The 14,970-nt window shown below is 41.5% G+C and overlaps 1 protein-coding gene across 1 annotated transcript in view; it reads right to left on the bottom strand.

The window, feature by feature from the left end:
* Positions 1 to 2,396: 2,396 nt before the first annotated feature.
* Pgm2 (phosphoglucomutase 2) overlaps positions 2,397 to 14,970 on the bottom strand; it is a 36,617-nt gene continuing 24,043 nt past the window's right edge. Inside the window, exons 13-14 of the mRNA XM_027390721.2 lie at positions 14,456 to 14,589; positions 2,397 to 3,745 (exon numbers count right to left, since the gene is read on the bottom strand). Coding sequence (XP_027246522.1) covers positions 3,643 to 3,745; positions 14,456 to 14,589 — 237 coding nt within the window. The 3' untranslated portion in view covers positions 2,397 to 3,642. The remainder of the gene's footprint in view (positions 3,746 to 14,455; positions 14,590 to 14,970) is intronic.

Genomic DNA, 14,970 nt, shown 5'->3' with positions numbered 1-14,970 from the left:
GACAGGAGGCCATTTCCAACTTCGATTCTCACCTGCCGTGGAGGGTATGTGTTTGTCAACTTGACTACATCTGGGAATTAACTAAAAACCCAAGCATCTGGGCACACTTGTGAGGGACTTTGAGTTAACTGGATGATTTGAAGTGGGAAGACCCACCCTAAGTCTGGGCCACACCTTCTCGTGGCAGCCTGTATAAAGGATGAGGGAGAAAGAAGAGTTTGCTCTTTGCCTGCCTGACTTCATTCTCACTGGCAAGTTCACATATCCTGCTGCTGACACATTCTTCCACTGGAATTAGAGTCCATTTCTTCGGGATCCTTAAGTATACTAAATGCCAATTGAGACATCCAGCCTTGTGGACTGGACAGCTGCTGGAGTTTTGGACTTTCTTTTGGGAGACTTATTCACAGACCATGGAGTGTTTGGTGTTGGGATTGAACCTAGGACCTTGTGCATGTTAACTAAACACTCTACACACAGAGCTACATCCCTAGGCCTAATGTCTTTCCTTTAATGGTTGACTTACTGCCTATTCTGGTAATAAGATGAACAAAGAGGTGTAGAGAATACTTGCTTATTTTCCAGAGGATCCAGGTTTGTTCCAGCATCTACATCATAGCTCATAACCACCGGAAACTGCATTTTCAGAGGATGTGACATCCTGTGCTCTGTGCACACATGATGCACATACATCCATGCAGGCATTCATATACAAAAATAAAACTAAGTAAATATTTGTTTTAAGCATAAATGTTACATATTTGAATCTGACAATTTTGATAGAGCCATATTTCAAAATTGGTTCTCACTTGCAACAAAGGAATGGCCTCTGAGACCATATATTGAAATTTCTTCTTCTCTCTCACACACACATTATCAGTGTAATAAAAATTTAAAAACCTCATCTCCTGGAATCATAGATTACATGATGCTCACCCCTGGTGTGGTACAGTCTGGTTTGGACAAATATGTGGCATGTATCCATCATAATAGAATCCAACAAAGGACTTTCACTGTCCTAAAGTCCTCTGACCTTTGCCTATTCATTCCTCCCTCAATGCCAATGCCTAGCAACCACTGTTTCTATAATTTGGGTGCTAATGACTATAAGTTCATCGGTCATAACACACACACACACACACACACTCACTCTAGTGGAAGGTATTAAGTGTAGATCTAGGTGTGTGTGGGGGCAGGAGTCTACACACATTGCTGTATGCTTGCCTCAATTTTACTGTGAAATGAAAACTGCCCTAAAAAGATAAAAAAAAAAAAAAGACAAAACCAAAGCTTTGTGAGCTTAAGCAACCTGCCCAGGGTCACCAGGCTAGCTCAGCAGGCTAAAGTGGAAACCCAAGAGCCTTTTTCCAAGCTGTGTGCACCATGTGGTGGTGTTACCGTATATTATGTAGTAACAGGGGAAGGGAAGAAATACCACAGCATGTTGTTTCTTAGAAATCCAGATGAGAGCCATTTGTTCATGGAGGTGGAGGTGTGTGTGTGTGTGTGTGTGTGTGTGTGTGTGTGTGCACCCCGAAGTTTCCTCCGAATGGTTTTCACCATCCCCAAATCTTGTCTACACCTTTGCTGATGCTGAACTTCAGGTTTGAGATTCTTTCTTCAGATGTTGCTCCTTCCCCAAGTATTTCCTGCCCTTGACATTCGTCTGATCAGACAGAAGCCTTCCCCAGGCTTCTATGTGACTTGAAAAGAAACCCTACCACAGCAGTGGAGAGCAGAGTGACCGTGAGCCCCACCACAACACGGCTGGGTCTCTAGTACTTCCAGACAGACTCTGGTGTGATTCACCACACATATAACAAGTGATAGAAGGGTCAGTTATTCCTCATGGACCTGCTGCCTCAGGACCAAAAGTTGCATTAAATTGTGCTAGAGGAAAACACAAAAAAAGCTATGTTTCAAGTTGAAAAGTCCGAGTTGTTTGGTTTTCATTAGAGAGACAACATGAATTTCAACAAATACATTGTGTCTTGGAGTTTCTATTGCTGTAAAGCAACATCATGTCCACGGCAACTCTTATAAGGAAAACCTTTAATTGGGGTGGCTAGCTTACAATTCAGAAGTTCAGTCCATTATCATCACAGCAGGGAGCATGGTGGTGTGCAGGCAGACATGGTGCTGGAAAAGTAGCTGAGAGTCCTATATTTTGCAGGCAACAGGCAATAGTGTGAACACTAGGCCATATCTTGAGCAAAAGAGACCTCAAAGCCCACCCCCACGGTGACACACTTCCTCCAACAAAGCCACACTTCCTTTGGGACCATTTTCTTTCAAACCACCACACAATGACAATGAAAAATAGCTTGCACCTCAAGAGGAGTAAGAGAGTTAACTCAGGATCAGTTGCCGGACCATGGCTCAGAAACACAGGTTCATGTTATACCAATACCATGTTCCAACAAGAAATTGGTTACATGGGCTTTTATTCATTACAGAACAGATGAAAGTCATGAGTCAAGACATTAATCAAATGCCTTGGTGGGGACTACAGGACATATGTCTGGGCCCTAGCTGATGATGTGCCCGTGTTGGACTGGTAGATGTTGGGTGTCAGTTAAGAAGACATTTGGACGTTTACCCTGACAGTCAAAAGGATGTTAGAGCTGGACATGGCTTGGCAGGTAGAGGCAGGTGGCTCTATTTGAGAATTTGGAGGCAGCTTCATTAACATAGCTAGTTCTAGAACAACCAGGGCTACACAATGAGACCTGTCTCAACCTCTCCACCACTCCAAACAAAACCAAAGGATATGAAGGGCTATTGACAGAACTAAAGCTAGCCCAATATAACTTGGTACTGTATTTATGACATCTAACTCTCCACAAACAAAATTCAAATCAGTTATTCAGTCTAGTAAAATTTTCAACATCGGTGGGTTCATTTCTTCCTTCAGGGAATTTATAGTAGTTAAGCTGGTTTTCTTCTTAGCACGTGTACAATATTATTAAAACTTAAAAGTCTTAGGTTTAAAAAAAAGCCTTATTACCTCATTTGGTTTGTTTATTTTACTTTATAAGTAACTGATAGAAACATAGATATAAATATTTTTATAAAGCGGCTATCCTAGACACAACAGTCTGGAACTTATAACTATGTTGGTTTTCTGTCTATCTCAACTACAAAGAATTACACAGAAGACATGTATATGCAAATTAAGGCATATTATTTACAATCTGCTTTTTAATTTTTTTTAAATCATTGTTTAAAAAATTCAGATAATGCCCAGACTTTAGTTTGTTGGGTTTGGTCATGTTTTCTTCATTCAATATTGGGGCCAAAAATATAAAACCCCAAGGAAGGTAAAGCTGTTAAAAACATGTAAATACTGTGGTGATTATCCAAATCACTTGGCCCTCAAGTACATTGCTTTGAAAATCAAGTTCAGCCTAGAATGGTGGTACACAGCTTTAAACCCACCACTCTGGAGGCAGAGGCAGTAAGATCTCTGCACATTCACGACCTGCCTGACTCACTACAAAGTGAGTTCCAGGACAGCCAGGGTTGTTACACAGAGAAATCCTGTCTCAAGAAACCAAAATCAAAACCAAAACAAAAGAAACAAAACAAAAAAAATTCCACTTAATTGGAGGTAAATGTAATCATATCCAATGCTTCAGTATTTTATTCGGATTTTGGCTGCAGGTTATACTTTTGTGGCTGGAAAAAGTTTTCTTCAATGGCACTGACTAGCTCATCTAGTTCCTTTTTCAGCTGCTCCAGATCACTGAAAAATATAAAAGGGGGAGAGAGAAATTCAGATTAATGGGTTATTCTAATGCAAAACAAGTACACATATTTGAGACAGTCTCACTAAGTAACTATGCATACCAGGCTAACCTCAAACTCACAATGTAGAATAGGCTGGTCTCAAATTCACAGAGACACACCTGCTTCTGCCTCCCAGAGGCTAAATAAGAAGCATGCATTAGCACAGCACACCTTGATTTGGTTTTGAGGCGGTATCTTATTATGTATCCCAGGCTATCCTTGCAATCACAACAGTGCTCCTACCTCAGCCTCCTGAGGTCTGGGTTTGGGGATTGCAAGTCTGAGCCACTACTCCCAGCTGCAGAGCAAAATTAAAAATTTAAAACACGTGTAAGTGTACTTTAAAGATTTAATTTTTAATTACGTGCACTTGTGCATGTGACTACAGTTGCCCATGGAGCTGGAGTTAACAGGTGGTTGTGACTCGTTGAACACTGGTGTTAGGAAAAGAAGTAGGGTCTTCTGTAAGAACAGTTCCCATTTTTAATAACTGAACCATCTCTCTAGCCCCTTCACACTGTATTTTAAAATACTCCCTTCATGGACCCAATGAGACTGAAACTAAAGTTCAAAGGGGTAGAATTCAGAAAAGCACAGAACTCCATGAACTTCTGGGTGGGAACACATTTGTTGACTTAGGAGGTAAAAAAATCCCAGGAGGCAATATGCATTATTTTCCCTAAAGGTTTTCCAGTCCAAGGAATAAACAAAATTCCTCTTTGCTCTTCTAAGAATTTTAAAGAAGCACAGTTTTGATGCTAGCATCCCCAGGGATCTACACTGCCTGTATCTACCACCACAGAGCAAACGTTCCCAGTTTCCCTCATGCTTCGATCCTGCTCAACTATGACCACACCTCAGTGAAGCCCTCAGTCTCCCTGGCCGGCTGTTCCTGATGCTGTTTGTCCTCAGGTCACAGAAGTCAAGTTGCCCCCTCAGGAAGGGCCCAGACAGAAGCCTCTTCACGGTGCAAGAAATATTAACAAGTCCATCAAATACTATAATGAAGGAACCGGCTTCCCTTTTGGCAGCCATAACAGCCGAACACGTGCTTGCCATAAACCTGCCTTGGTCACTTAGAGGTCAGATGCCTGTCTCGTGACAAGGAACCTTAGTCACTAAAAGGTCAGATGCCTGTCTTGTGACAAGGAACCAATCAGAAGTTAGCTGGTGGCGCTATGCTTTACGACCCTGGGTGTGCTTTACGGACAAGCGCACGACAATGACGTAGAGAGCATAGCAACCACCCTGGGAGGGCCTATGAGCCATAACAACCAGTTGACCAATCAACACAGGGCAAGCCCTCCAAGCCTGGAGGCACACCAATCATGAGCCTGTGCGTAAGCCTGTGCGTACCCCTAGACACTCCCCTTACGCTGCCCTATAAGATCTTTGGGGAGACCTTAGGAGCCGTCTTTTCTAGCTGTCTGCCATGGCGGGTGGGTGAAAGACCCGAGCTAACATGGGGTTAGTTCGTTAAATTACAATAAAGCCTCGTGCAGTTTGCAGCAAGCTCTCGAATCCGCCTGGTGATTGGGGTGACCGCGAACCTGGCCTGAGACCCCGGATACTTGAGTTTTCGGGGGTCTAACATTTTGGGGGCTCGTCCGGGATTTGCGACCACCCTTCACCTGAGTGGATTCGATCTTGGAGGTAAGATGATTAGAGCTCGCAATTTATATATGTTCAATGTTCTATGTTTCTTGTTTTGTCTCTTGCTGTTTTGTTTGGTGCCATGATTTGTATTTGATCTGCGCAGAATTTGTATTTGTAATTCGGACTTCTGGGGAAGACCCTGAAGTCCTGCCCTGGATGAAAGTCCGAGGGTTGCTTGATTTGATCTGCGCAGAATTTGTAATTTGTATTTGATCTGCGCAGAATTTGTAATTGAACCATAGGGTAAGCAGACTTGCGAGAACCTTGGTTCCACCCTGGATGAAAGTCCAAGGTTTGGTTGTAATTTTGGTTTGGGGCACCATTTCTTTGCCGCGGTTTGTCCTGTCTAATGTTTGTGCTGTCTAATGTGCTGTCATTTGTGTTATGTGTTTCTTAAGCATCTCTTTCTGTCCCACATTGCCCATGCACGTGGCATGCATGGGTCAGGGGGTCAGGGGTCTTTTCTTCTCTGAGCACATGGCGCCACCTCAACTGTGATCGGCAGATGCGCTGGAGGACAGACTGCTGCTCTGAGGACACCCAGGACCCAGGAGGTATGGACTCGGGCCAAGGACACTTGGACCCGCCTCAGTTAGCCGCCAGGTTCTGCCGCCTGGCTTCCCGCGCCATTGCCTTATAAGCAGCGCGGGCGGATTGGGTTGGCGTCTATTCTTTCCTGTCTATTCTGTGTTATCATCCACCACGCCACCCCCCTTTCTATTCCCACCTGCGGGTCTATGAGGCATGCCCAGTAGGGCTGTTTCTGCCCCAGCAGCTGTCGCGGATGTTTCCCTGCTCTGAGGAAATATGGCTACAAGGCCGCCATCTGCTACCCGTCTTTCTGTGCTCCACACACATGGTATGCAGGGGGGCCGCAGGAATCTTTTTCCCACCCCTGGATTGGCCAAGGGTCTGGGGTTACCAGCAGCACCCCCACCCCAGGTCTCTCTGCCTTGAGCACATGGAGCTAGCTCAGGCAGATGAACCATCTGTCCTGATCCGGATATTCAAAAAAAAAAAAAAGGGGGGGGCCTTAAAGTTATTAAAAATTATAAAAGGGACTTTGACAAAATTTTTATGTTGACTAAAAAATGGAAAAAAATGTAAAAAACTTTAATAAAGAGGGAAAGAAAAAAAGAAAATTGTCTAAAAATGTCTAAGAAAGTCAGAAAAATAAACTAAAAAGTTATAGAGAATTACAGCAAATGATAAAAATTATAGAGGGTTAAAGCAAGTTGTAAAAGGTCAGAGAAAAGTTAGAGGTCAGAGAAAAAGATTGTTACAGAAAGTTATAGAGGGTTAAAATAAATTGTAAAAGGTCAAAGGAAAGTTGTCGAAGGTCAGAGAAAAGGTTGTTACAAGTTAAAAAAAAATGTAAACTATGCTATGGTTTCTCATGTCTAAAATTTTAATCATATTAAGCTGATTTTGTTTTTTAAAAAAAGGTCCTGTTTATTTCTCAAGTAATTTATGTATACTTGTTTTAAAATGTTGTTTCCTGGTTTAGCCAGCACATGGCCAACTGGTCACATGACTTGACTGGTCGCCATTTTGCTAAAGTTAAAAAAAAATACTTAAACCGCCATCTTGACTAAAGATGACCGCATGGAAATTAAAAGTACCATCTTAGAAACAAGTTTTTCAATTAAGATTTAAAATGTTAATGCTTCTATATATTACAGAAAGACCTTAAGGAAATTTAAATTTCTTTTAAAACCAGTTTTCAAATGTTTGTTTTTATTAATGTTTGTACTTAAAGAGCTTCAATTTAAAATTATTCTTAAGCAAAGCCTGACAATGTAAAGTTCTTGTTTTATAAAAGATGCTAATCTGTTACAGTTTGTGTTTTCAGAAGTTATGTTTAGGGTATTGGTAGCACACACCTTTAAGTTTAGGGCGTTGGTGGCATACGCCTTTAATCCCAGCATTCGGAAATAAGAGGTAAATGGATCTTTATGAGTTCAAGGCCTGCCTGGTCCGGCAGATCGAATTCCAGGACAGGCTCCAAAGTCACAGAAAAACCCTGCCTCAGAAAGAAGTTAAGCTACTGTTTAAGGAATATAAGGTAGCTCTATGCAGTTTTAAGTTCAGCTGTGCTGTTTCAAACATTTTACTAAGTTAAAACCAGTTACAGTCAGACTAAAAATCATTTACAGAAATAAGACCTTACCTAGCCACCTGTGTGCTTCTTGTGTGCTTAAGGAAAGCAACTAAAACAGACCTCTAATGCTTCAGAGATCTTCAAAATATGGCATTTAAATTGTTATCTTTAAAGTTTAAAATGTCAGACAGACTGCCAGATCCTGACAGTGACCCAAAGTCTCCAAAGAAGATTACGAGGCACCTCAGTTCCTGCACCTGGACCAGTGAGCGAGATGCTCAGATGTGATACCTGCCGCCTGCCAGAACCTAGCCGAGAATGTGGACAAAGCTGCTGGACACTGGAAAATTGATTGCACCCCTTTGCCTAGACAAAACAAGGTCAGTCTTTTCCATGTCCCCCTTCCACAGAGAGAAAAAAAACTCTCACAGTATAGGCCTGGCGAGGATTGCTGGTCTTTGAGACACCTGCCTCCAGCGGTAATAGAGAAACTTGGGTTTGGCTAACTGTATATAGACTAGCTTCTAACTGGCTTCTGTCACTTTTTAGTAGATTCGGACAAAATATACCCTTCTCAGATCTCTAAAATATTACTGGTTGTCAGCTTGACAGCATCAGTCAGTCAGATCCACTATAGACTAGTCAGTATGTTAGCTGATAAAATAGTAACTATCTACTGTTCAGGCACGAGCTCAAAGTTTTTAAGTTTATTTTGGTTGTCATCTAAGTACAAACTTAAAGGGCTTTTCATCAGGCCAAAGGCACCTCTGTCCAATCCATACCTGGCTCTCTGGACAGAAGAAAAATATACATACTTATAGCCCAAATCTGTAGTTTTTGCTAAGTATGTTCCTGCTGTTTAAACAGATATCCAGATATCTGCTTTTTCTGTACTGTGGGCTTCAGTAAATAAGTTTTAACCTCTGTTCCTAGTTTAAACATGTCTTAAACAGGTTTCTGCTTCTGGCAGACATCTGAGTATCAGTACTCACTACAGGCTGTTCTAAGTAGACTGCGAGCCCTAGACTTGCTGTGGATGTGAACCAGTTCAGCTGATATGGACACCCCCTGTCTCTGCAACAGTGTCTGCTAACCAGAAGCCCCTAATAAATTCCCCATTGCCTAAATTCCTTTTTGCTTTTGACTAGCATTTCAACCTTCTGGGGTCCCTAACTTCGTCCCAAAGTCAGCAGGAAGCAGTTTGGAAAGGAATTTCGCCGTCCATTTTCCCTGGTTAAAATGCTAAGTCAAAAGGAACTCCCTTGCATGGGGATGTCAATATCTATCACTCCCTGATGGGGATGCTAGAGAGACAGCAATTCCATGATTGGAATTTACAAAAAAGAAAATGGGGGAATGAAGGAACCGGCTTCCCTTTTGGCAGCCATAACAGCCGAACACGTGCTTGCCATAAACCTGCCTTGGTCACTTAGAGGTCAGATGCCTGTCTCGTGACAAGGAACCTTAGTCACTAAAAGGTCAGATGCCTGTCTTGTGACAAGGAACCAATCAGAAGTTAGCTGGTGGCGCTATGCTTTACGACCCTGGGTGTGCTTTACGGACAAGCGCACGACAATGACGTAGAGAGCATAGCAACCACCCTGGGAGGGCCTATGAGCCATAACAACCAGTTGACCAATCAACACAGGGCAAGCCCTCCAAGCCTGGAGGCACACCAATCATGAGCCTGTGCGTAAGCCTGTGCGTACCCCTAGACACTCCCCTTACGCTGCCCTATAAGATCTTTGGGGAGACCTTAGGAGCCGTCTTTTCTAGCTGTCTGCCATGGCGGGTGGGTGAAAGACCCGAGCTAACATGGGGTTAGTTCGTTAAATTACAATAAAGCCTCGTGCAGTTTGCAGCAAGCTCTCGAATCCGCCTGGTGATTGGGGTGACCGCGAACCTGGCCTGAGACCCCGGATACTTGAGTTTTCGGGGGTCTAACATTTTGGGGGCTCGTCCGGGATTTGAACCCGGGACCTCTCGCAATAAAACCTGTGTTTAACAAGGAATTCAAATCTTTTCACTGCCCCCACCTTGTAAAACCTGTCTGCAAATATTTTAATGCCCCACCCCATGCTGTAAAACCCTTGTTTACACAAAGGCCTACAGAAGTTGAATTAAGCAGAGAGCCCTTTCCCCTTTCCTTTGTGCCCATTCTTTTAAAACTAGCCAGACTCCAGCAAAGGGGAGAAGGCAGTCACACTTCCCGTCTCCCTGTGCTTGGTCTTCTGATCGAGAGTCAGATTTGCCCTGGAAGTCACTTCAGTTCGGGTGGTGGTCTTTGTCTTTTCTCAAACTTATTTCTATAACATGTAGGAAGTGAGTCACAGTGTTGAATCTTTATTGCTCTACCACCACCAGCAGCAAAATGAGACAAAACAAAAAACAAAAAACACCACAACTAAAGGATAAACAAAAATATAGGGAAACTGATCCCTTTAAGAAAGCCAAGTTTTTGCCGGGCGTTGGTGGCGCACGCCTTGAATCCCAGCACTCGGGAGGCAGAGGCAGGTGGATCTCTGTGAGTTCAAGACCAGCCTGGTCTACAAGAGCTAGTTCCAGGACAGCCTTCAAAGCCACAGAGAAACCCTGTCTCGAAAAACCAAAAAAAGATAAAAAGAAAAAAGAAAAAGAAAGCCAAGTTTTCAAGCCTGTAGGATTTCTAGCAGTTTACAGAGTCTAATGTGAGTTAGCATACCCCTGAGTTTGGAAATTAACCCTTCGCACACTTTCTATTGAAGGGACCAGCTCCCCATTTCGGCAGCCATAACAGCCGAACACGTGCTTGTCTGACCTTGCCTTAGTCACTAGGTTAGATGCCTGCCTCGTGGCAAGAAACCAATCAGAAGTTAGCTGGTGGTACTATGCTTTAAGGATCTGGGTGTGCTTTACGGACAAGTGCACAGCAATAACGCACAGAGCATAGCAATCACCCTCGGAGGGCCTCTGGGCCATAACAAACAGTTGACCAATCAACACAGGGCAAGCCTGGAGGCACACCAATCCTGAGCCTGTGCATACCCCTAGACACTCCCCTTATGCTGTCCTATAAGATCTCTATGCAGATGCTTCAGGCTGTCCTTTTCTAGCCATCCGCCATGGTGGGTGGATGAAAGACCGGAGCTAACATGGGGTTAGCTTGTTAAACAACTACAATAAAACCTAGTGCAGTTTGCATCAAGCTTTCGACTCCGCCTGGTGATTGGGGTGTCCATGGTCCTGGGCTGAGATCATGGGGGCCTGAGCTCCCGGGGGTGTTACACTATTACTTCATTCTTGACCACCTGCAACACTTATATGCAGGTTATCCGAAAGGAGATGACAATTCCTGCAATCAGCTAAAATCGTTTTGTATTGCAACTAACAATAGTATAATAAAGGCAACTGATTTCATTGCAGACATTAATTCTGTCTCTATTAGTTATGTCTGCTTGGGAAAGTGGCTTGGGCTCTCTAAGACACAAATGCTTCATCTGTAAAACTGGTATAAAGACTTTAAGTTCTCGAGAGAGTTATTGTACATAGTGAGATATACTGTATATAGGAATTAGCCCAGAACCCGGCCTCAACGAAAAGCACTATCATTATTATTATTTTATTCCTATTAACAACATATACAGTAATTATGACTCATACATGCATGCAAATTATACTGGTCTCTTTGTCCTCCACAAATATACTTTGAAGAAAATAACTTCTAGTAAGGCAAATATGGTCATAATTAGTTAAAAGCATAAAACTCAAGCTCTGTGCATTAGCCAATTACTAACTCCCTTATAAATCTTTTAGTCATATGTATTGATTCCTTTGTTCTTTGAGTTAATGTTCCCAAGGTGCATGTTTAATGGGTGGGAGACACTCCTTCCACTCTATAGAATTTAGTGATGCAATAATTACTAAAAATAAAGTTTGATCTTATTATTTCTCATCTTAATCTGAATGACCCATTTTGACCCTTAAAGTGTGGCACTATTGAATAATATTTTAAAAACAAGGACACACCACCTGGCTATGTAAACTTGGGTTAGGAACCCTTATTTCCTAAGTGTAAATTCAGTGGATCACTTTATGGAAATGGACATTAAAGTGTCTCTCTAACCATGCCAAACACCAGTGTAAAATAAATGACAACAGAAGTGATCCATTTTCTCAATGCAATTCTGAGTTGGGGAAAAAGCAGCTATTTTGAGGACTTCAGAGAAAATCTGAATTCACATTGACCAGGCTAAGCTTACAGACAATCCTTGGTTATTTAAATATTAATTTGGCATTGCTGTGAAAGGATTTGGAGATGTGACACCACTTACAAATGGTTTACTTTAAATGGAGGCAATTACCCTTGGTGACCTGGATGGATAAAATTCAAAATTTAATCTACATCTGCAACTTCACCTCATGCCCAAGAATTCCAGCCTGCCTACCCATTGTCATGTAAGCCCACTCCCACCAACAAATTTCCCCTTACATACAGTCCACTGGCTCTGCTTTTCTGCTGTAACTGTTTGAAAACAGCCAGGAAATAATAACAATGGGTTCTTTTGTTCTTAGGCGGTGTACAATTAAGTATTTAGGAGGGACGTATCAGCAGGTCTATAACTTATTTTAAAATGGTTCAGAGGAATAAAATATCATTGAGTAGAGACATACCACAAAGGCTATATTTGGTATACACTATGCTTCATTGTCTGTTTTTGTGAATAAAGTTTTATTGGTATACAGACTATGCCCATTCATTGATAGATATATGGTTGTTTCTACACTTCAACAGGAGAGCTGAGTAGCTACAATAGAACCATAAAGCTGCAAATACTAAGACATTTGCTATTTCTCTCATACATACTTGCCAACTTGTAGACTAGGTGAAGAACACAAGGGTTCAGCAAATTATTTTGATATTTCTATGTCTAAAAATTTTTAGAAATAAAAAGCTGGAAAAGATATCTTCCCTAATAAAAGCAGTTTTTAAATAGCAGGACCTAGACTTGAAAGGCTTTTTGATTCTAACCAATTCATAGGTTAGATAATTCTATTAATAAATGAAATGTGTGGTATGAAGTCTATTAATACTTACGCTTATCTTAGCTGTGTTTTTTATTGCTGTTGCTTGTTAGTAGGCTGATGTCCCCTTGAGCTGTGATAGTATGCCTACCCAAAGCCCCTTTAATAAAGAGGAGCCACCTTTCAATGGTTTTAACACAAGGACAGTTTTTAAAAGCTCCCCCAGTTTATAAATGTCTGCAACGGAGTCTATTCTAAAAAGCCACATGAAAGTATAAATGGCATAGAGCTTGACATGTTAAATAGTATTATTATTATAAAGAAAACTATTATGAAACATCATGTACATATCATAGGATAGTAAAAAAGAAAGGCCTTTTGGAAGAATGATGCAACAAAATATGGTAAGTGGGGATGAAACCACAAAGACAACCATGGAAAATCTGCCTCAATACCGTGCCAATAGCTTATTACTTAATCATACAGAAACACTGATACCTGAACACTAGTTAGTAATTGAATATTGGCAACCTGGAATTCTTTAAAAAGTGAGCTGCTTTTTGTCAAAATTTTACTCAAAAATTTAAAACTAACACTTCCCTCCATAAAAATGTACCATTCCAATTGAGATATGTTGTGTGAGTATGCTTAGTGTGGATTTGGATGCTTAAAAGTCTTTAAAAGACAATGGAAGATATTTTGCTATTTTTTTTTTGGCATGGATTATATATTGTAATGATAGTATTTGGGGATGTACTAAGGTAAGTGAAATAAAGCACTGGAATTCACCTTATCTTCTCTTTTTAAGCTTTTGAAATGTGGTTGGTGACATTCTAAACTGTATACATGACTTTATGGATAGTTTCTACCAGAGCATTGGCTACATCACCTTTAAAGGCAACATCATGATACTCAGCCATATCCTGGTCAAATAAATGCCAGCCAATCAGCACTAACTAGCTATGGCTAAGGCATTTGCATGTGCCAAGGACACGCACCACGGGCATTCAAGTTCAAAAGAACACTGTGGTTCCCAACTCAACTGTGTGCTGAGGTCACAGGCTTATGACCCTGGAGTATCCCACCCACCATCTCCAGGTGAGCAAGCATGATACAGACATGGGTGTTGGGAATCCAAACTCAGGTTTTCTGGAAGAGCAGCAAGTAATCTTAACCACTGAACCAGTTCTCCTGCCCCTCAAGAGGTTGTCTGTTTGGGATGTGTGTTTTAATTAAAAAAAAATTTTTAATTTCTAGCAGAGGGTCAGAATGTAGTTTCCAGTACCCACACAGGGCAGCTCACAACTGTCTGTAACTCCAGCTCTGGGGATTCCATGCCTCTGGCCTCCAAGGGCACTTGCACTCAAGGGCACAGTCTGCTCCTTCCTCCATATACATAATTAGAAAAAGGAAAGAAAATCTTAAAAAGAAACAAAAACAAAACAAAAAGACACCCTCCCCCCCAAAAAACAAAAAAGAAACCCTTGATTCCTAAGTCATACTCCATTATAATTAAAAATCAGCACTTCACGATGAGCTACAGGCATCAAGTTTGGAAAACTCCTCAGATGGTGTGCAGCCAAGTCTAAGAGTCACTGTTAAGCCTCTTACTCCTCTTTTTTAAAAAAATTAAATTTATTTATTTTTTTAAATAAATTAGCCCTAGCTGTCCTGGAACTCACTCTGTAGACCAGGCTGGCCTCAAACTCAGAGATCTGCCTGCCTCTGACTCCTGAGTACTGGGATTAAAGGCATGAGCCACCATGCCAGCTAATTTTTAAAATTTTAAGTTGTCTTTAATAACATGATATCAGCACAGTTTCTAACTAAGCTACACAAAAGAAATTTTTACTTAACACTTGAGCAGAACTAGGACATCTCAGAAATAAGTCACCGCAACTACCATACCTGTTGCCAGGGGGAGCGCACAGCTCTGCATAGTACTTGATTTTGGGCTCTGTTCCACTGGTCCGAATGGTGGCCACACCTCCATTAGCAAAGGTAAAGGTGATCATTTGGCTGCTCTTGCTGGTAGGAAGAATCTAGAGAGTAATTTGTACATGTCACACACTTAGACAGTAACAAGCTATTCTGACCCAGTGAATACCATCTCAGATAAGCAAGAAAATTCATACCTGACGAGCACATTGGCTACAAGGACATTCCTCAGAAAGTCAGAGAACAAAGTCCTAGTAATGAGTGAACATAAAGTAACTTCATAGACCAGTTTTCTACTTCCATAAATTTATTAGAAGTTATCAAGGTTTTGTTCAAAGTAAAACACAATATTTCAGCTTAATAATTCAATCATACCTCAATGTTGCAAACTGAAACTTTGGCAAAAAAAAAAAAAAAAGGTTCATAAGGAGTTTGTGTGTGTGTGTGTGTGTGTGTGTGTGTGTGTGTGTTTGTTTTTCTGATAT

Source organism: Cricetulus griseus (assembly GCF_003668045.3).
Source record: "Cricetulus griseus strain 17A/GY chromosome 1 unlocalized genomic scaffold, alternate assembly CriGri-PICRH-1.0 chr1_1, whole genome shotgun sequence".
NCBI classification, from domain to species: domain Eukaryota; kingdom Metazoa; phylum Chordata; class Mammalia; order Rodentia; family Cricetidae; genus Cricetulus; species Cricetulus griseus.
This window is presented reverse-complemented; position numbering and strand designations above follow the sequence as displayed.